The sequence below is a fragment of the Bombina bombina genome, chromosome 12 (assembly GCF_027579735.1).
Source record: "Bombina bombina isolate aBomBom1 chromosome 12, aBomBom1.pri, whole genome shotgun sequence".
NCBI lineage: Eukaryota > Metazoa > Chordata > Amphibia > Anura > Bombinatoridae > Bombina > Bombina bombina.
This window is the reverse complement of record NC_069510.1, coordinates 118,446,233-118,468,582: the sequence shown is the minus strand read 5'-3', so window position 1 is coordinate 118,468,582 and position 22,350 is coordinate 118,446,233. Positions and strand designations below refer to the sequence as shown.

The window sequence follows — 22,350 nt, the reverse complement described above, 5'->3', positions numbered from 1 at the left end:
GGCATTGCCCCCCAATGCCCCCCCCCCTTAGAGCCGACCCTGGGCTCACTGTGTGTGTGTAGGTAACAGGCTCACTGTGTGTGTGTAGGTAACAGGCTCACTGTGTGTGTGTAGGTAACAGGCTCACTGTGTGTGTTTAGGTAACAGGCTCACTGTGTGTGTGTAGGTATCAGGCTCACTGTGTGTGTGTAGGTATCAGGCTCACTGTGTATGTGTGTAGGTATCAGGCTCACTGTGTGTGTGTGTAGGTAACAGGCTCACTGTGTGTGTGTAGGTAACAGGCTCACTGTGTGTGTAGGTATCAGGCTCACTGTGTGTGTGTAGGTATCAGGCTCACTTTGTGTGTGTGTAGGTTACAGGCTCACTGTGTGTGTAGGTATCTGGCTCACTGTGTATGTGTAGGTATCTGGCTCACTGTGTGTGTGTAGGTAATGGGCTCACTGTGTGTGTGTGTAGGTAACGGGCTCACTGTGTGTATGTGTGTGTGTGTGTAGGTATCAGACTCACTGTGTGTGTGTGTAGGTAACGGGCTCACGGTGTGTATGTGTGTGTGTGTAGGTATCAGGCTCACTGTGTGTATGTGTGTGTGTGTGTGTAGGTATCAGGCTCACTGTGTGTGTGTGTGTAGGTATCAGGCTCACTGTATGTGTGTGTAGGTAATGGGCTCACTGTGTGTGTGTAGGTATCTGGCTCACTGTGTGTGTGTAGGTATCTGGCTCACTGTGTGTGTAGGTAACAGGCTCACTGTGTGTGTGTAGGTAACAGGCTCACTGTGTGTGTGTGTAGGTAATGGGCTCACTGTGTGTGTGTAGGTATCTGGCTCACTGTGTGTGTGTAGGTATCTGGCTCACTGTGTGTGTAGGTAACAGGCTCACTGTGTGTGTGTAGGTAACAGGCTCACTGTGTGTGTGTGTAGGTAATTGGCTCACTGTGTGCGTGTAGGTAACAGGATCACTTTGTGCGTGTAGGTAACGGGCTCACTGTGTGTGTGTAGGTAACGGGCTCACTGTGTGTGTGTAGGTAACGGGCTCACTGTGTGTGCGTGTAGGTAACGGGCTCACTGTGTGTGCGTGTAGGTAACGGGCTCACTGTGTGTGCGTGTAGGTAACGGGCTCACTGTGTGTGCGTGTAGGTAACGGGCTCACTGTGTATGTGTAGGTAAGAGGCTCACTGTGTGTGTGTAGGTAACAGGCTCACTGTGTGTGTGTAGGTAACGGGCTCACTGTGTGTGTGTAGGTATCTGGCTCACTGTGTGCGTGTAGGTAACAGGCTCACTGTGTGCGTGTAGGTAACAGGCTCACTGTGTGTGTGTAGGTAACAGGCTCACTGTGTGCGTGTAGGTAACGGGCTCACTGTGTGCGTGTAGGTAACAGGCTCACTGTGTGCGTGTAGGTAACAGGCTCACTGTGTGTGTGTAGGTAACAGGCTCACTGTGTGCGTGTAGGTAACAGGATCACTTTGTGTGTGTAGGTATCAGGCTCACTGTGTGTGTGTGTAGGTAACAGGCTCACTGTGTGTGTGTAGGTATCTGGCTCACTGTGTGTGTGTGTAGGTAACAGGCTCACTGTGTGTGTGTAGGTAACAGGCTCACTGTGTGCGTGTAGGTAACAGGCTCACTGTGTGTGTGTGTGTGTGTAGGTAACAGGCTCACTGTGTGTGTGTAGGTAACAGGCTCACTGTGTGCGTGTAGGTAACAGGCTCACTGTGTGCGTGTAGGTAACAGGCTCACTGTGTGCGTGTAGGTAACAGGCTCACTGTGTGTGTAGGTATCAGACTCACTGTGTGTGTGTAGGTAACAGGCTCACTGTGTGCGTGTAGGTAACAGGCTCACTGTGTGTGTAGGTATCAGACTCACTATGTGTGTGTAGGTATCAGGCTCACTGTGTGTGTGTGTAGGTATCAGGCTCACTGTGTGTGTGTAGGTAACAGGCTCACTGTGTGTGTAGGTATCAGGCTCACTGTGTATGTGTAGGTAACGGGCTCACTGTGTGTGTAGGTATCTGGCTCACTGTGTGTGTGTAGGTAACAGACTCACTGTGTGTGTGTAGGTATCAGGCTCACTATGTGTGTGTAGGTAACAGGCTCACTCTGTGTGTGTGTGTGTAGGTAACAGGCTCACTGTGTGTGTGTAGGTATCAGGCTCACTGTGTGCGTGTAGGTAACAGGCTCACTGTGTGTGTGTAGGTATCAGGCTCACTGTGTGTGTGTAGGTAACAGGCTCAATGTGTGTGTGTAGGTATCAGGCTCACTGTGTGTGTGTAGGTATCAGGCTCACTGTGTGTGTGTGTGTAGGTATCAGGCTCACTGTGTGTGTGTAGGTAACAGGCTCACTGTGTGTGTGTAGGTATCTGGCTCACTGTGTGTGTGTAGGTAACAGACTCACTTTGTGTGTGTAGGTATCAGGCTCACTGTGTGTGTGTAGGTAACAGGCTCACTATGTGTGTGTAGGTAACAGGCTCACTGTGTGTGTGTGTGTGTGTGTGTAGGTATCAGGCTCACTGTGTGTGTGTAGGTAACAGGCTCACTGTGTGTGTGTGTAGGTAACAGGCTCACTGTGTGTGTGTGTGTGTGTGTGGGTAACAGGCTCACTGTGTGTGTGTGTGTGTGTAGGTAACAGGCTCACTGTGTGTGTGTAGGTATCAGGCTCACTGTGTGTGTGTAGGTATCAGGCTCACTGTGTGTGTGTAGGTATCAGGCTCACTGTGTGTGTGTGTGTGTGTGTGTAGGTAACAGGCTCACTGTGTGTGTTTAGGTATCAGGCCCACTGTGTGTGTGTAGGTAACAGGCTCACTGTGTGTGTAGGTAACAGGATCACTTTGTGTGTGTAGGTATCTGGCTCACTGTGTGTGTGTAGGTAACAGACTCACTGTGTGTGTGTAGGTAACAGGCTCACTGTGTGTGTGTAGGTATCAGGCTCACTGTGTGTGTGTAGGTATCAGGCTCACTGTGTGTGTGTGTAGGTATCAGGCTCACTGTGTGTGTGTAGGTAACAGGCTCACTGTGTGTGTGTAGGTAACAGGCTCACTGTGTGTGTGTAAGTAACAGGCTCACTGTGTGTGTGTAGGTAACAAGCTCACTGTGTGTGTGTAGGTATCAGGCCCACTGTGTGTGTGTAGGTAACAGGCTCACTGTGTGTGTAGGTATCAGGCTCACTGTGTGTGTGTAGGTATCAGGCTCTCTGTGTGTGTGTGTGTAGGTAACAGGCTCACTGTGTGTGTGTAGGTAACAGGCTCACTGTGTGTGTGTAGGTAACAGGCTCACTGTGTGTGTGTGTAAGTAACAGGCTCACTGTGTGTGTGTAGGTATCAGGCTCACTGTGTGTGTGTAGGTAACAGGCTCACTGTGTGTGTGTAGGTAACAGGCTCACTGTGTGTGTGTAGGTAACAGGCTCACTGTGTGTGTGTAAGTAACAGGCTCACTGTGTGTGTGTAGGTAACAAGCTCACTGTGTGTGTGTAGGTATCAGGCCCACTGTGTGTGTGTAGGTAACAGGCTCACTGTGTGTGTAGGTATCAGGCTCACTGTGTGTGTGTAGGTAACAGGATCACTGTGTGTGTAGGTATCAGGCTCACTGTGTGTGTGTAGGTATCAGGCTCACTGTGTGTGTGTAGGTATCAGGCTCACTGTGTGTGTGTAGGTATCAGGCTCACTGTGTGTGTGTAGGTATCAGGCTCACTGTGTGTGTGTAGGTAACAGGCTCACTGTGTGTGTGTAGGTAACAGGCTTACTGTGTGTGTGTAGGTATCAGGCTCACTTTGTGTGTGTAGGTAACAGGCTCACTGTGTGTGTAGGTATCTGGCTCACTGTGTATGTGTAGGTATCTGGCTCACTGTGTGTGTGTAGGTAATGGGCTCACTGTGTGAGTGTGTAGGTAACGGGCTCACTGTGTGTATGTGTGTGTGTGTGTAGGTATCAGGCTCACTGTGTGTGTGTGTAGGTATCAGGCTCACTGTGTGTGTGTGTAGGTAATGGGCTCACTGTGTGTGTGTAGGTATCTGGCTCACTGTGTGTGTGTAGGTATCTGGCTCACTGTGTGTGTAGGTAACAGGCTCACTGTGTGTGTGTAGGTAACAGGCTCACTGTGTGTGTGTGTGTAGGTAATGGGCTCATTGTGTGTGTGTAGGTAACAGGCTCACTGTGTGTGTGTAGGTATCAGGCTCACTGTGTGTGTGTAGGTAACAGGCTCACTGTGTGTGTGTGTAGGTAATGGGCTCACTGTGTGTGTGTAGGTAACAGGCTCACTGTGTGCGTGTAGGTATCAGGCTCACTGTGTGCGTGTAGGTAACGGGCTCACTGTGTGTGTGTAGGTAACGGGCTCACTGTGTGTGTGTAGGTATCTGGCTCACTGTGTGCGTGTAGGTATCAGGCTCACTGTGTGCGTGTAGGTAACAGGCTCACTGTGTGTGTGTAGGTAATGGGCTCACTGTGTGTGCGTGTAGGTAACAGGCTCACTATGTGTGTGTAGGTAACAGGCTCACTGTGTGTGTGTAGGTAACAGGCTCACTGTGTGCGTGTAGGTAACAGGCTCACTGTGTGCGTGTAGGTAACAGGCTCACTGTGTGCGTGTAGGTAACAGGCTCACTGTGTGCGTGTAGGTAACAGGATCACTTTGTGTGTGTAGGTATCAGGCTCACTGTGTGTGTGTGTAGGTAACAGGCTCACTGTGTGTGTGTAGGTATCAGGCTCACTGTGTGTGTGTGTAGGTAACAGGCTCACTGTGTGTGTGTAGGTAACAGGCTCACTGTGTGTGTGTGTAGGTAACAGGCTCACTGTGTGTGTGTAGGTAACAGGCTCACTGTGTGCGTGTAGGTAACAGGCTCACTGTGTGCGTGTAGGTAACAGGCTCACTGTGTGCGTGTAGGTATCAGGCTCACTGTGTGTGTGTAGGTATCAGGCTCACTGTGTGTGTGTAGGTAACAGGCTCACTGTGTGTGTAGGTATCAGGCTCACTGTGTATGTGTAGGTAACAGGCTCACTGTGTGTGTAGGTATCTGGCTCACTGTGTGTGTAGGTATCTGGCTCACTGTGTGTGTGTAGGTAACAGACTCACTGTGTGTGTGTAGGTATCAGGCTCACTATGTGTGTGTAGGTAACAGGCTCACTGTGTGTGTGTGTGTGTGTGTGTGTGTGTGTAGGTAACAGGCTCACTGTGTGTGTGTAGGTATCAGGCTCACTGTGTGCGTGTAGGTAACAGGCTCACTGTGTGTGTGTAGGTATCAGGCTCACTGTGTGTGTGTAGGTAACAGGCTCACTGTGTGTGTGTAGGTATCAGGCTCACTGTGTGTGTGTAGGTAACAGGCTCACTGTGTGTGTGTAGGTATCAGGCTCACTGTGTGTGAAGGTATCAGGCTCACTGTGTGTGTGTAGGTAACAGGCTCACTGTGTGTGTGTAGGTATCTGGCTCACTGTGTGTGTGTAGGTAACAGACTCACTGTGTGTGTGTAGGTATCAGGCTCACTGTGTGTGTGTAGCTAACAGGCTCACTATGTGTGTGTAGGTAACAGGCTCACTGTGTGTGTGTGTGTAGGTATCAGGCTCACTGTGTGTGTGTAGGTAACAGGCTCACTGTGTGTGTGTGTGTAGGTATCAGGCTCTCTGTGTGTGTGTGTGTAGGTAACAGGCTCACTGTGTGTGTGTAGGTAACAGGCTCACTGTGTGTGTGTGTAGGTAACAGGCTCACTGTGTGTGTGTGTGTGTAGGTAACAGGCTCACTGTGTGTGTGTAGGTATCAGGCTCACTGTGTGTGTGTAGGTATCAGGCTCACTGTGTGTGTGTGTGTAGGTATCAGGCTCACTGTGTGTGTGTGTGTGTGTGTGTGTGTGTTTAGGTATCAGGCCCACTGTGTGTGTGTAGGTAACAGGCTCACTGTGTGTGTGTAGGTAACAGGCTCACTGTGTGTGTAGATAACAGGATCACTTTGTGTGTGTAGGTAACAGGCTCACTGTGTGTGTGTAGGTAACAGGCTCACTGTGTGTGTGTAGGTATCAGGCTCACTGTGTGTGTGTAGGTAACAGGCTCACTGTGTGTGTGTAGGTATCAGGCTCACTGTGTGTGTGTAGGTAACAGGCTCACTGTGTGTGTGTAGGTAACAGGCTCACTGTGTGTGTGTATGTATCAGGCTCACTGTGTGTGTGTAGGTAACAGGCTCACTGTGTGTGTGTAGGTAACAGGCTCACTGTGTGTGTGTAGGTAACAGGCTCACTGTGTGTGTAGGTATCAGGCTCACTTTGTGTGTGTAGGTAACAGGCTCACTGTGTGTGTGTAGGTATCTGGCTCACTGTGTGTGTGTAGGTAATGGGCTCACTGTGTGTGTGTGTGTGTAGGTAACTGGCTCACTGTGTGTGTGTGTGTGTGTGTGTGTAGGTATCAGGCTCACTGTGTGTGTGTAGCTAACAGGCTCACTGTGTGCGTGTAGATAACAGGTTCACTGTGTGTGTGTAGGTAACAGGCTCACTGTGTGTGTGTGTAGGTAACAGGCTCACTGTGTGCGTGTAGGTAACAGGCTGACTGTGTGTGTGTGTGTAGGTAACAGGCTCACTGTGTGTGTGTGTAGGTAACAGGCTCACTGTGTGTGTGTAGGTAACAGGCTCACTGTGTGCGTGTAGGTAACAGGCTCACTGTGTGCGTGTAGGTAACAGGCTCACTGTGTGTGTGTAGGTATCAGGCTCACTGTGTGTGTGTAGGTAACAGGCTCACTGTGTGTGTGTAGGTATCAGGCTCACTGTGTGTGTGTAGGTAACAGGCTCACTGTGTGTGTGTAGGTAACAGGCTCACTGTGTGTGTGTATGTATCAGGCTCACTGTGTGTGTGTAGGTAACAGGCTCACTGTGTGTGTGTAGGTAACAGGCTCACTGTGTGTGTAGGTATCAGGCTCACTTTGTGTGTGTAGGTAACAGGCTCACTGTGTGTGTGTAGGTAATGGGCTCACTGTGTGTGTGTGTGTAGGTAACGGGCTCACTGTGTGTGTGTGTGTGTGTGTAGGTATCAGGCTCACTGTGTGTGTAGGTATCAGGCTCACTGTGTGTGTGTGTAGGTATCAGGCTCACTGTGTGTGTAGGTATCAGGCTCACTGTGTGTGTGTGTAGGTATCAGGCTCACTGTGTGTGTGTGTAGGTATCAGGCTCACTGTGTGTGTAGGTATCAGGCTCACTGTGTGTGTGTGTAGGTAATGGGCTCACTGTGTGTGTGTAGGTATCTGGCTCACTGTGTGTGTGTAGGTATCTGGCTCACTGTGTGTGTAGGTAACAGGCTCACTGTGTGTGTGTAGGTAACAGGCTCACTGTGTGTTTGGGTAACAGGCTCACTGTGTGTGTGTAGGTAACGGGCTCACTGTGTGTGTGTAGGTAACAGGCTCACTGTGTGTGTGTAGGTAACGGGCTCACTGTGTGTGTGTAGGTAACAGGATCACTTTGTGTGTGTAGGTAACAGGCTCACTGTGTGTGTGTAGGTAACGGGCTCACTGTGTGTGCGTGTAGGTAACGGGCTCACTGTGTGTGCATGTAGGTAACGGGCTCACTGTGTGTGCGTGTAGGTAACGGGCTCACTGTGTGTGCGTGTAGGTAACAGGCTCACTGTGTGCGTGTAGGTAACAGGCTCACTGTGTGCGTGTAGGTAACAGGCTCACTGTGTGTGTGTAGGTAACGGGCTCACTGTGTGTGTGTAGGTAACAGGCTCACTGTGTGCGTGTAGGTAACAGGCTCACTGTGTGTGTGTAGGTAACAGGCTCACTGTGTGTGTGTAGGTAACGGGCTCACTGTGTGTGTGTAGGTAACAGGCTCACTGTGTGCGTGTAGGTAACAGGCTCACTGTGTGCGTGTAGGTAACAGGCTCACTGTGTGTGTGTGTAGGTAACAGGCTCACTGTGTGTGTGTGTAGGTAACAGGCTCATTGTGTGCGTGTAGGTAACAGGCTCACTGTGTGCGTGTAGATAACAGGTTCACTGTGTGTGTGTAGGTAACAGGCTCACTGTGTGTGTGTGTAGGTAACAGGCTCACTGTGTGCGTGTAGGTAACAGGCTGACTGTGTGTGTGTGTAGGTAACAGGCTCACTGTGTGTGAGTGTAGGTAACAGGCTCACTGTGTGCGTGTAGGTAACAGGCTCACTGTGTGCGTGTAGGTAACAGGCTCACTGTGTGCGTGTAGGTAACAGGCTCACTGTGTGTGTGTAGGTATCAGGCTCACTGTGTGTGTGTAGGTATCAGGCTCACTGTGTGTGTGTAGGTAACAGGCTCACTGTGTATGTGTAGGTAACGGGCTCACTGTGTGTGTAGGTATCTGGCTCACTGTGTGTGTGTAGGTAACAGACTCACTGTGTGTGTGTAGGTAACAGACTCACTGTGTGTGTGTAGGTATCAGGCTCACTATGTGTGTGTAGGTAACAGGCTCACTGTGTGTGTGTAGGTATCAGGCTCACTATGTGTGTGTAGGTAACAGGCTCACTTTGTGTGTGTAGGTAACAGGCTCAATGTGTGTGTGTAGGTATCAGGCTCACTGTGTGTGTGTAGGTATCATGCTCACTGTGTGTGTGTGTAGGTATCTGGCTCACTGTGTGTGTGTAGGTAACAGACTCACTGTGTGTGTGTAGGTATCAGGCTCACTGTGTGTGTGTAGGTAACAGGCTCACCGTGTGTGTGTGTAGGTATCAGGCTCACTGTGTGTGTGTAGGTAACAGGCTCATTGTGTGTGTGTGTAGGTATCAGGCTCACTGTGTGTGTGTGTGTAGGTAACAGGCTCACTGTGTGTGTGTAGGTATCAGGCTCACTGTGTTTGTGTGTAGGTAACAGGCTCACTGTGTGTGTGTGTGTAGGTAACAGGCTCACTGTGTGTGTGTGTGTGTGTAGGTAACAGGCTCACTGTGTGTGTGTGTGTAGGTAACAGGCTCACTGTGTGTGTGTGTGTGTAGGTAACAGGCTCACTGTGTGTGTGTAGGTAACAGGCTCACTGTGTGTGTGTGTGTGTAGGTATCAGGCTCACTGTGTGTGTGTGTAGGTATCAGGCTCACTGTGTGTGTGTAGGTATCAGGCTCACTGTGTGTGTGTGTGTGTAGGTATCAGGCCCACTGTGTGTGTGTAGGTAACAGGCTCACTGTGTGTGTGTAGGTAACAGGCTCACTGTGTGTGTAGGTAACAGGATCACTTTGTGTGTGTAGGTAACAGGCTCACTGTGTGTGTGTAGGTATCAGGCTCACTGTGTGTGTGTAGGTAACAGGCTCACTGTGTTTGTAGGTATCAGGCTCACTGTGTGTGTGTAGGTAACAGGCTCACTATGTGTGTGCGTGTAGGTAACGGGCTCACTGTGTGTGTGTAGGTAACGGGCTCACTGTGTGTGTGTAGGTAACGGGCTCACTGTGTGTGCGTGTAGGTAACAGACTCACTATGTGTGTGTAGGTAACAGGCTCACTATGTGTGTGCGTGTAGGTAACAGGCTCACTGTGTGCGTGTAGGTAACGGGCTCACTGTGTGTGCGTGTAGGTAACGGGCTCACTGTGTGCGTGTAGGTACCGGGCTCACTGTGTGTGCGTGTAGTTAACAGGCTCACTATGTGTGTGCGTGTAGGTAACGGGCTCACTGTGTGTGTGTAGGTAACGGGCTCACTGTGTGTGTGTAGGTAACGGGCTCACTGTGTGCGTGTAGGTAACGGGCTCACTGTGTGCGTGTAGGTAACGGGCTCACTGTGTGTGCGTGTAGTTAACAGGCTCACTATGTGTGTGCGTGTAGGTAACGGGCTCACTGTGTGTGTGTGTAGGTAACGGGCTCACTGTGTGCGTGTAGGTAACGGGCTCACTGTGTGTGCGTGTAGGCAGGGCCGCCACTAGAAATTTTGGGGACCCTGACTTAACCATTGATCAGGCCCCCCCCCTTTGACATGTGCAATTTTTGACCAAGTGACTAAAACGTATATGCACTTTATTCTTAAGTGTCTATTTAAACTTGGAAATGTTGTAAAGGTAGTAACATACACTGAAACATACACACACACTCACACATAAGGATTCACATGTAGACACTCTAGCAAACAAGCAAAGAAACTCAGACACAGACACCCAAACACAGACACCCAAACAGACACTTAGCACTTGTTTACATTGACCTGACAAGTAATGAGGTAAACTACAGTTTTGTAAAAAAAGGAGATTTAGAAAACAAAATATGGAGTTCTGATTATCTTTTTGTAAAGGAAGATGCCAACTAAATGATGACAACAGCATGCAGTGGCTGAAAGGAAGGGCCCTGAACTGCCTAAACAATAATTTAAAGGTTAAATGGTGACTTCCGGAAAGGTCTCGTTAGTATCAAAGTCTGTAGAAAGATGTGAATAATCAGTAGTAAGGTCAAAATGTCCTAAAAAGGAACAGACAATGGACACACACACACACAAACTCAAACTTGCACATACACCCAAGGAAACCCCAATAGAGACAGCCTCAGAAAACACAGAAAGACATACACACACACAGAGACACCCACAGAAAACACAGAAAGACATACACACACCCTCACAGAGACACCCACAGAAAATACACACCCTTTACAGAGACATCCACAGAAAACACAGACTAACATATACACACACACACCCTCACAGAGACATCCACAAAAAACACAGACATACACACCCACCCTCACAGAGGCATCCAGAGAAAATACACAAAGACAAACACACGCCCACTCTCACAGAGACACCCATAGAAAAAGCTCAAAGACATATGCACACACCCTCACAGACATCCACAGAAAATGCACAAATACATACACACCCGACCTCACAGAGATACCAACAGAAAAAAAATATATACACACTCATAGAGACACAAACCAAAGCACAAAGACATAAACACAGACACTCACAGAAATAATCACAGGAGGAAACATCTATGCACATTGCATCCCCTAAATCAACAGTGTGTGACATGCATGATAAAAAAATGCAGAAATTAAGAGATCACTTTTTAAAGAATCATATTTGTAAATGTGCAATCAAAAATAATTCTGTGAATTCAAAATTGTACATTAATGATCTGGGTAGATGGCTAGATGAAGAAAATTACTTTTAAAAGGTTGACATATATTTGTTTCATATTTTCCCCATTTTCCTCCCCAACCAAGAGCACCACTTCAAATATAGTGTACAAATGTTCCCATCTGTCAGCTGCACTTGTGGATTTTGAAAATGCTGTACTCTATATAGTCTTGGTGGAACCATAAGCTGTGGTACTCATACCATTAGATCTGGTTAAATGCAGGATTTAAGCTTGTTGGTATGCATTTCAAAATTAAGTCAGCTGTAGAGTAAACTGAACAGTTTTAAGTTAACCTGTCTCATTTCCAACACTGAGCAATCTTAGTCTGAGAGTATAACATGTTATGCAGATGTAAAAATCTTAGATAAAATGCCTCCTTGTATCTGGAAAGTCCTTGCATAAAGGGGCAGTAAACTGGAATGTAATATATATCATTTGTGTATTGAGGAGGAAACATTTCTGCATGGTTTTAAATATAGAATTTCTACAGCATTGTCAAATAATCATAAATACACTGCTGCTAAAAAAAATGTGTTTTTATGGACCCCTGGCCCCACCATACAACTACTACCACACTGAAGTTACAATCTTAAATTGCACAAAGAAATAAAAAACATTTGCTAAGTAATTCCTACCTCCTCTGCAAATGAAAGTGATCAGCCGTTCTGACTCAGGCACACACTCTACAAACAAAGTGCCAAGTCTGTCTCACACTGTGCATAGTGGTTTAGTGCACACTCAGAAATCCTCTCAAATGCTAATACTTTACTCCTTGTAATAACATTTCCCATGCTCAATTAGCACTCTGCTGTAGTACCCACTGGTGGCTGCCAAAATGTAAAAAAAAAAAAAAAAAAAAAAATTTTTTTTTTAGTTCTTGCCTCATGGGGGGTCCCTGGCAGGAGTCACCCCTGTCACCCCCTGATGGCGGCCCTGCGTGTAGGTAACGGGCTCACTGTGTGTGCGTGTAGGTAACGGGCTCACTGTGTGTGCGTGTAGGTAACAGGCTAACTGTGTGCGTGTAGGTAACAGGCTCACTGTGTGCGTGTAGGTAACAGGCTCACTGTGTGTGTGCGTGTAGGTAACGGGCTCACTGTGTGTGTGTAGGTAACGGGCTCACTGTGTGTGTGTAGGTAACGGGCTCACTGTGTGCGTGTAGGTAACGGGCTCACTGTGTGCGTGTAGGTAACGGGCTCACTGTGTGTGCGTGTAGTTAACAGGCTCACTATGTGTGTGCGTGTAGGTAACGGGCTCACTGTGTGTGTGTGTAGGTAACGGGCTCACTGTGTGCGTGTAGGTAACGGGCTCACTGTGTGTGCGTGTAGGCAGGGCCGCCACTAGAAATTTTGGGGACCCTGACTTAACCATTGATCAGGCCCCCCCCTTTGACATGTGCAATTTTTGACCAAGTGACTAAAACGTATATGCACTTTATTCTTAAGTGTCTATTTAAACTTGGAAATGTTGTAAAGGTAGTAACATACACTGAAACATACACACACACTCACACATAAGGATTCACATGTAGACACTCTAGCAAACAAGCAAAGAAACTCAGACACAGACACCCAAACACAGACACCCAAACAGACACTTAGCACTTGTTTACATTGACCTGACAAGTAATGAGGTAAACTACAGTTTTGTAAAAAAAGGAGATTTAGAAAACAAAATATGGAGTTCTGATTATCTTTTTGTAAAGGAAGATGCCAACTAAATGATGACAACAGCATGCAGTGGCTGAAAGGAAGGGCCCTGAACTGCCTAAACAATAATTTAAAGGTTAAATGGTGACTTCCGGAAAGGTCTCGTTAGTATCAAAGTCTGTAGAAAGATGTGAATAATCAGTAGTAAGGTCAAAATGTCCTAAAAAGGAACAGACAATGGACACACACACACACAAACTCAAACTTGCACATACACCCAAGGAAACCCCAATAGAGACAGCCTCAGAAAACACAGAAAGACATACACACACACAGAGACACCCACAGAAAACACAGAAAGACATACACACACCCTCACAGAGACACCCACAGAAAATACACACCCTTTACAGAGACATCCACAGAAAACACAGACTAACATATACACACACACACCCTCACAGAGACATCCACAAAAAACACAGACATACACACCCACCCTCACAGAGGCATCCAGAGAAAATACACAAAGACAAACACACGCCCACTCTCACAGAGACACCCATAGAAAAAGCTCAAAGACATATGCACACACCCTCACAGACATCCACAGAAAATGCACAAATACATACACACCCGACCTCACAGAGATACCAACAGAAAAAAAATATATACACACTCATAGAGACACAAACCAAAGCACAAAGACATAAACACAGACACTCACAGAAATAATCACAGGAGGAAACATCTATGCACATTGCATCCCCTAAATCAACAGTGTGTGACATGCATGATAAAAAAATGCAGAAATTAAGAGATCACTTTTTAAAGAATCATATTTGTAAATGTGCAATCAAAAATAATTCTGTGAATTCAAAATTGTACATTAATGATCTGGGTAGATGGCTAGATGAAGAAAATTACTTTTAAAAGGTTGACATATATTTGTTTCATATTTTCCCCATTTTCCTCCCCAACCAAGAGCACCACTTCAAATATAGTGTACAAATGTTCCCATCTGTCAGCTGCACTTGTGGATTTTGAAAATGCTGTACTCTATATAGTCTTGGTGGAACCATAAGCTGTGGTACTCATACCATTAGATCTGGTTAAATGCAGGATTTAAGCTTGTTGGTATGCATTTCAAAATTAAGTCAGCTGTAGAGTAAACTGAACAGTTTTAAGTTAACCTGTCTCATTTCCAACACTGAGCAATCTTAGTCTGAGAGTATAACATGTTATGCAGATGTAAAAATCTTAGATAAAATGCCTCCTTGTATCTGGAAAGTCCTTGCATAAAGGGGCAGTAAACTGGAATGTAATATATATCATTTGTGTATTGAGGAGGAAACATTTCTGCATGGTTTTAAATATAGAATTTCTACAGCATTGTCAAATAATCATAAATACACTGCTGCTAAAAAAAATGTGTTTTTATGGACCCCTGGCCCCACCATACAACTACTACCACACTGAAGTTACAATCTTAAATTGCACAAAGAAATAAAAAACATTTGCTAAGTAATTCCTACCTCCTCTGCAAATGAAAGTGATCAGCCGTTCTGACTCAGGCACACACTCTACAAACAAAGTGCCAAGTCTGTCTCACACTGTGCATAGTGGTTTAGTGCACACTCAGAAATCCTCTCAAATGCTAATACTTTACTCCTTGTAATAACATTTCCCATGCTCAATTAGCACTCTGCTGTAGTACCCACTGGTGGCTGCCAAAATTTAAAAAAAAAAAAAAAAAAAAAATTTTTTTTTTTAGTTCTTGCCTCATGGGGGGTCCCTGGCAGGAGTCACCCCTGTCACCCCCTGATGGCGGCCCTGCGTGTAGGTAACGGGCTCACTGTGTGTGCGTGTAGGTAACGGGCTCACTGTGTGTGCGTGTAGGTAACAGGCTAACTGTGTGCGTGTAGGTAACAGGCTCACTGTGTGCGTGTAGGTAACAGGCTCACTGTGTGTGTGCGTGTAGGTAACAGGCTCACTGTGTGCGTGTAGGTAACGGGCTCACTGTGTGCGTGTAGGTAACGGGCTCACTGTGTGCGTGTAGGTAACAGGCTCACTGTGTGTGTAAGTAACAGGCTCACTGTGTGCGTGTAGGTAACGGGCTCACTGTGTGCGTGTAGGTAACAGGCTCACTGTGTGTGTGTGTAAGTAACAGGCTCACTGTGTGTGTGTGTAAGTAACAGGCTCACTGTGTGTGTGTGTAAGTAACAGGCTCACTGTGTGTGTGTGTGTAAGTAACAGGCTCACTGTGTGTGTGCGTGTAGGTATCAGGCTCACTGTGTGTGTGTAGGTAACGGGCTCACTGTGTGTGTGTAGGTAACGGGCTCACTGTGTGTGCGTGTAGGTAACGGGCTCACTGTGTGTGTGTGTAAGTAACAGGCTCACTGTGTGCGTGTAGGTAACGGGCTCACTGTGTGCGTGTAGGTAACAGGCTCACTGTGTGTGTGTAAGTAACAGGCTCACTGTGTGTGTGTGTGTGTGTGTAAGTAACAGGCTCACTGTGTGTGTTTGTAAGTAACAGGCTCACTGTGTGTGTGTGTGTAAGTAACAGGCTCACTGTGTGTGTGCGTGTAGGTATCAGGCTCACTGTGTGTGTGTAGGTAACGGTCTCACTGTGTGTGTGTAGGTAACGGGCTCACTGTGTGTATGTAGGTAACGGGCTCACTGTGTGTGTGTAGGTAACAGGCTCACTGTGTGTGCGTGTAGGTAACGGGCTCACTGTGTGTGCGTGTAGGTAACGGGCTCACTGTGTGTGTGTAGGTAACGGGCTCACTGTGTGTGTGTAGGTAACGGGCTCACTGTGTGTGCGTGTAGGTAACGGGCTCACTGTGTGTGCGTGTAGGTAACGGGCTCACTGTGTGTGCGTGTAGGTAACGGGCTCACTGTGTGTGTGTAGGTAACGGGCTCACTGTGTGTGTGTAGGTAACGGGCTCACTGTGTGTGTGTGTGTGTGTGTGTAGGTAACAGGCTCACTGTATGTGTGTAGGTAATGGGCTCACTGTGTGTGCGTGTAGGTAACGGGCTCACTGTGTGTGTGTGTGTGTAGGTAACAGGCTCACTTTGTGTGTGTAGGTAACGGGCTCACTGTGTGTGTGTGTGTAGGTAACGGGCTCACTGTGTGTGTGTAGGTAACGGGCTCACTGTGTGTGTGTGTGTAGGTAACGGGCTCACTGTGTGTGTGTGTGTGTAGGTAACGGGCTCACTGTGTGTGCGTGTAGGTAACAGACTCACTGTGTGTGTGTGTGTGCGTGTAGGTAACGGGCTCACTGTGTGTGCGTGTAGGTAACGGGCTCATTGTGTGTGTAAGTAACATGCACACTGTGTGCGTGTAGGTAACGGGCTCACTGTGTGTGTGCGTGTAGGTAACAGGCTCACTGTGTGCGTGTAGGTAACAGGCTCACTGTGTGCGTGTAGGTAACAGGCTCACTGTGTGCGTGTAGGTAACAGGCTCACTGTGTGTGTGCGTGTAGGTAACAGGCTCACTGTGTGCGTGTAGGTAACAGGCTCACTGTGTGCGTGTAGGTAACGGGCTCACTGTGTGCGTGTAGGTAACAGGCTCACTGTGTGTGTGTGTGTAAGTAACAGGCTCACTGTGTGCGTGTAGGTAACGGGCTCACTGTGTGCGTGTAGGTAACAGGCTCACTGTGTGTGTGTGTAAGTAACAGGCTCACTGTGTGTGTGTAAGTAACAGGCTCACTGTGTGTGTGTGTAAGTAACAGGCTCACTGTGTGTGTGTGTGTAAGTAACAGGCTCACTGTGTGTGTTCGTGTAGGTATCAGGCTCACTGTGTGTGTGTAGGTAACGGGCTCACTGTGTGTGTGTAGGTAACGGGCTCACTGTGTGTGTGTAGGTAACGGGCTCACTGTGTGTGTGTAGGTAACGGGCTCACTGTGTGTGTGTAGGTAACTGGCTCACTGTGTGTGCGTGTAGGTAACGGGCTCACTGTGTGTGTGTAGGTAACGGGCTCACTGTGTGTGTGTGTAAGTAACAGGCTCACTGTGTGCGTGTAGGTAACGGGCTCACTGTGTGCATGTAGGTAACAGGCTCACTGTGTGTGTGTAAGTAACAGGCTCACTGTGTGTGTGTGTGTGTGTGTGTGTAAGTAACAGGCTCACTGTGTGTGTGTGTAAGTAACAGGCTCACTGTGTGTGTGTGTGTAAGTAACAGGCTCACTGTGTGTGTGCGTGTAGGTTTCAGGCTCACTGTGTGTGTGTAGGTTACGGTCTCACTGTGTGTGTGTAGGTAACGGGCTCACTGTGTGTATGTAGGTAACGGGCTCACTGTGTGTGTGTAGGTAACAGGCTCACTGTGTGTGCGTGTAGGTAACGGGCTCACTGTGTGTGTGTAGGTAACGGGCTCACTGTGTGTGCGTGTAGGTAACGGGCTCACTGTGTGTGCGTGTAGGTAACGGGCTCACTGTGTGTGTGTAGGTAACGGGCTCACTGTGTGTGTGTAGGTAACGGGCTCACTGTGTGTGTGTAGGTAACGGGCTCACTGTGTGCGTGTAGGTAACGGGCTCACTGTGTGCGTGTAGGTAACAGGCTCACTGTGTGTGTGCGTGTAGGTAACGGGCTCAGTGTGTGCGTGTAGGTAACGGGCTCACTGTGTGTGTGTAGGTAACGGGCTCACTGTGTGTGTGTAGGTAACAGGCTCACTGTGTGTGTGTAGGTAACAGGCTCACTGTGTGTGTGTAGGTAACAGGCTCACTGTGTGTGTGTAGGTAACAGGCTCACTGTGTGTGTGTAGGTAACGGGCTCACTGTGTGCGTGTAGGTAACGGGCTCACTGTGTGTGTGTAGGTAACAGGCTCACTGTGTGTGTGTAGGTAACGGGCTCACTGTGTGTGTGTAGGTAACGGGCTCACTGTGTGTGTGTGTGCGTGTAGGTAACGGGCTCACTGTGTGTGCGTGTAGGTAACGGGCTCACTGTGTGTGTGTAGGTATCAGGCTCACTGTGTGTGTGTGTGTGTGTGTGTTTGTGTGTGCGTGTAGGTAACGGGCTCACTGTGTGTGCGTGTAGGTAACGGGCTCACTGTGTGTGTGTGTAGGTAATGGGCTCACTGTGTGTGTGTAGGTATCAGGCTCACTGTGTGTGTGTAGGTAACAGGCTCACTGTGTGTGTGTAGGTAACAGGCTCACTGTGTGTGTGTAGGTAACAGGCTCACTGTGTGTGTGTGTAGGTAACAGGCTCACTGTGTGTGTGTGTAGGTAACAGGCTCACTGTGTGTGTGTGTGTAGGTAACAGGCTCACTGTAGATAACAGGCTCTGGCAGAGAAACTGTATAGTATTTACTGGCTGCACACGACTCATGTCAGTTCTTTCTGCAGGAGGCACCACAACAGGAAGAACCAGAGGATACTTTCTGCACAAGACGTTATGATATGCTGCAGAATCTCTTGCTCCTATTAAATAGTGCAGCCACTCTGGATCTGGGGCCGCCCCTCTATGATTTCTACACTAAGGGGACACACTTTATAGAGCACAAGATGGATTCTACTGATAACAGGTACAGGCTGCAGGCAGCACATATAGCTGTAAACTAATATAGCTGGTCCATTTGTATAGCCTCTGTGTGATAAATGATCTGCTATACACATATACTCTACAAGAGGGGTTGCTGGCTGTATAACTGCCCTGTGCATGTGGCGTTACTGGCTGTATACATATATAGGCACATAAAGCAGTACGTACATAAGCTAATATAGCTGGTCCATACCATTTGTATAGCCGCTGTGTGATAAATAATATGCTATACACATATACTCTACAAGAGGGGTTGCTGGCTGTATAACTGCCCTCTGCATGTGGCGTTACTGACTGTATACATACAGGGAGTGCAGAATTATTAGGCAAGTTGTATTTTTGAGGATTAATTTTATTATTGAACAACAACCATGTTCTCAATGAACCCAAAAAACTCATTAATATCAAAGCTGAATAGTTTTGGAAGTAGTTTTTAGTTTGTTTTTACTTATAGCTATTTTAGGGGGATATCTGTGTGTGCAGGTGACTATTACTGTGCATAATTATTAGGCAACTTAACAAAAAACAAATATATACCCATTTCAATTATTTATTTTTACCAGTGAAACCAATATAACATCTCAACATTCACAAATATACATTTCTGACATTCAAAAACAAAACAAAAACAAATCAGTGACCAATATAGCCACCTTTCTTTGCAAGGACACTCAAAAGCCTGCCATCCATGGATTCTGTCAGTGTTTTGATCTGTTCACCATCAACATTGCGTGCAGCAGCAACCACAGCCTCCCAGACACTGTTCAGAGAGGTGTACTGTTTTCCCTCCTTGTAAATCTCACATTTGATGATGGACCACAGGTTCTCAATGGGGTTCAGATCAGGTGAACAAGGAGGCCATGTCATTAGATTTTCTTCTTTTATACCCTTTCTTGCCAGCCACGCTGTGGAGTACTTGGACGCGTGTGATGGAGCATTGTCCTGCATGAAAATCATGTTTTTCTTGAAGGATGCAGACTTCTTCCTGTACCACTGCTTGAAGAAGGTGTCTTCCAGAAACTGGCAGTAGGACTGGGAGTTGAGCTTGACTCCATCCTCAACCCGAAAAGGCCCCACAAGCTCATCTTTGATGATACCAGCCCAAACCAGTACTCCACCTCCACCTTGCTGGCGTCTGAGTCGGACTGGAGCTCTCTGCCCTTTACCAATCCAGCCACGGGCCCATCCATCTGGCCCATCAAGACTCACTATCATTTCATCAGTCCATAAAACCTTAGAAAAATCAGTCTTGAGATATTTCTTGGCCCAGTCTTGACGTTTCAGCTTGTGTGTCTTGTTCAGTGGTGGTCGTCTTTCAGCCTTTCTTACCTTGGCCATGTCTCTGAGTATTGCACACCTTGTGCTTTTGGGCACTCCAGTGATGTTGCAGCTCTGAAATATGGCCAAACTGGTGGCAAGTGGCATCTTGGCAGCTGCACGCTTGACTTTTCTCAGTTCATGGGCAGTTATTTTGCGCCTTGGTTTTTCCACACGCTTCTTGCGACCCTGTTGACTATTTTGAATGAAACGCTTGATTGTTCGATGATCACGCTTCAGAAGCTTTGCAATTTTAAGAGTGCTGCATACCTCTGCAAGATATCCCACTATTTTTGACTTTTATGAGCCTGTCAAGTCCTTCTTTTGACCCATTTTGCCAAATGAAAGGAAGTTGCCTAATAATTATGCACACCTGATATAGGGTGTTGATGTCATTAGACCACACCCCTTCTCATTACAGAGATGCACATCACCTAATATGCTTAATTGGTAGTAGGCTTTCGAGCCTATACAGCTTGGAGTAAGACAACATGCATAAAGAGGATGATGTGGTCAAAATACTCATTTGCCTAATAATTCTGCACTCCCTGTATATAGGAACATAAAGCAGTACGTACATAAACTAATATAGCTGGTCCATACCATTTGTATAGCCTCTGTGTGATAAATAATATGCTATACACATGTACTCTACAAGAGGGTTTGCTGGCTGTATAACTGCCCTGTGCATGTGGTGTTACTGACTGTATACATATATAGGCACATAATGCAGTACGTACATAAGCTAATATAGCTGGTCCATACCATTTGTATAGCCTCTGTGTGATAAATGATCTGCTATACACATATACTCTACAAGAGGGGTTGCTGGCTGTATAACTGCCCTCTGCATGTGGTGTTACTGACTGTATACATATATAGGCACATAAAGCAGTATGTACATAAGCTAATATAGCTGGTCCATACCATTTGTATAGCCTCTGTGTGATAAATGATCTGCTATACACATGTACTCTACAAGAGGGGTTGCTGGCTGTATAACTGCCCTCTGCATGTGGCGTTACTGACTGTATACATATATAGGCACATAAAGCAGTACATACATAAGCTAATATAGCTGGTCCATACCATTGGTATAGCCTCTGTGTGATAAATGATCTGCTATACGCATATACTCTACAAGAGGGGTTGCTGGCTGTATAACTGCCCTCTGCATGTGACGTTACTGACTGTATACATATATAGGCACATAATGCAGTACGTACATAAGCTAATATAGCTGGTCCATACCATTTGTATAGCCTCTGTGTGATAAATGATCTGCTATACACATGTACTCTACAAGAGGTGTTGCTGGCTGTATAACTGCCCTCTGCATGTGCTGTTACTGACTGTATACATATATAGGCACATTAAGCAGTATGTACATAAGCTAATATAGCTGGTCCATACCATTTGTATAGCCTCTGTGTGATAAATGATCTGCTATACACATGTACTCTACAAGAGGGGTTGCTGGCTGTATAACTGCCCTCTGCATGTGCTGTTACTGACTGTATACATATATAGGCACATAAAGCAGTACGTACATAAGCTAATATAGCTGGTCCATTTGTATAGCGTCTGTGTGATAAATGATCTGCTATACACATATACTCTACAAGAGGGGTTGCTGGCTGTATAACTGCCCTCTGCATGTGGCGGTACTGACTATATAACTGCCCTCTGCATGTGGCGTTACTGACTGTATACATATATAGGCACATAAAGCAGTATGTACATAAGCTAATATAGCTGGTCCATTTGTAGAAACATAGATATTGACGGCAGATAAGAGCCATAGGCCCAGCAAGTCTGCCCGACCTTACCTAACAGTATAAACTTATCTAGTTCGTAGGATAGCCCTATGCTTGTCCCATGCATTTTTAAAGTCCCCCACAGTGTTTGTTGCTACTACCTCTTGAGGAAGTTTATTCCATAAATCAATCACTCTTTCTGTAAAGAAGTGCTTCCTCAAATTACTTCTGAATCTACTACCCTTTAGCTTGAGCTCATGACCGCTTGTTCTTGAATTTTCCATTTTATGTAAAATACCCACAGCCTCAGTTTTACTAAACCCTTTAATGTACTTGAAAGTTGCTATCATATCACCTCTTTCCCTTCTCTCCTCTAAGCTATACATATTTAGGTCATTGAGCCTATCCTGGTAAGTTTTATTTTTTAGACCATGTACCATTTTGGTAGCCCTCCTTTGCACAGATTCAAGTTTGTTAATATCCTTCTGAAGATATGGTCTCCAGAACTGCACACAATACTCAAGATGAGGCCTAACTAATGATCTATAAAGTGGCATAAGAACCTTACTATTTCTGCTGCAAATACCTCTACCAATACATCCAAGCATTCTGCTAGCCTTACTCGCTGCATTACTACATTGTTTACTAAGTTTTAAATCATCTGAAATAATAATTCCCAAGTCCTGTTCCTCGTCTGTAACAGTCAGTAAAGTGTCATTGAGTCTGTAATTAACATTTGGATTTTTCTTCCCTAAATGCATTATTTTACACTTTGCTGTGTTAAACTTTAGACCCCAGTCGTTTGTCCAATCCTCTAATTGTTGTATATCACTTCTCATTTTGTCTACCCCCCCTGGAACATCCACTCTGTTGCAAATTTTTGTATCATCTGCAAAGAGACATACTTTCCCCTGTAGCCCTTTGCTGATATCGCAGATAAATATGTTAAACAAAACAGGCCCCAGAACTGACCCCTGATAAATGTATAGCGTCTGTGTGATAAATGATCTGCTATACACATGTACTCTACAAGAGGGGTTGCTGGCTGTATAACTGCCCTCTGCATGTGGCGTTA

At 46.6% G+C, this 22,350-nt stretch overlaps 1 protein-coding gene across 1 annotated transcript in view; it reads left to right on the top strand.

The window, feature by feature from the left end:
• Nucleotides 1–22,350, top strand: part of CFAP157 (cilia and flagella associated protein 157) — a 153,783-nt gene that overhangs the window by 83,624 nt on the left and 47,809 nt on the right. Inside the window, exon 7 of the mRNA XM_053695499.1 lies at nucleotides 18,006–18,184. Within this exon, the coding sequence (XP_053551474.1) occupies nucleotides 18,006–18,184 (179 nt within the window). The remainder of the gene's footprint in view (nucleotides 1–18,005; nucleotides 18,185–22,350) is intronic.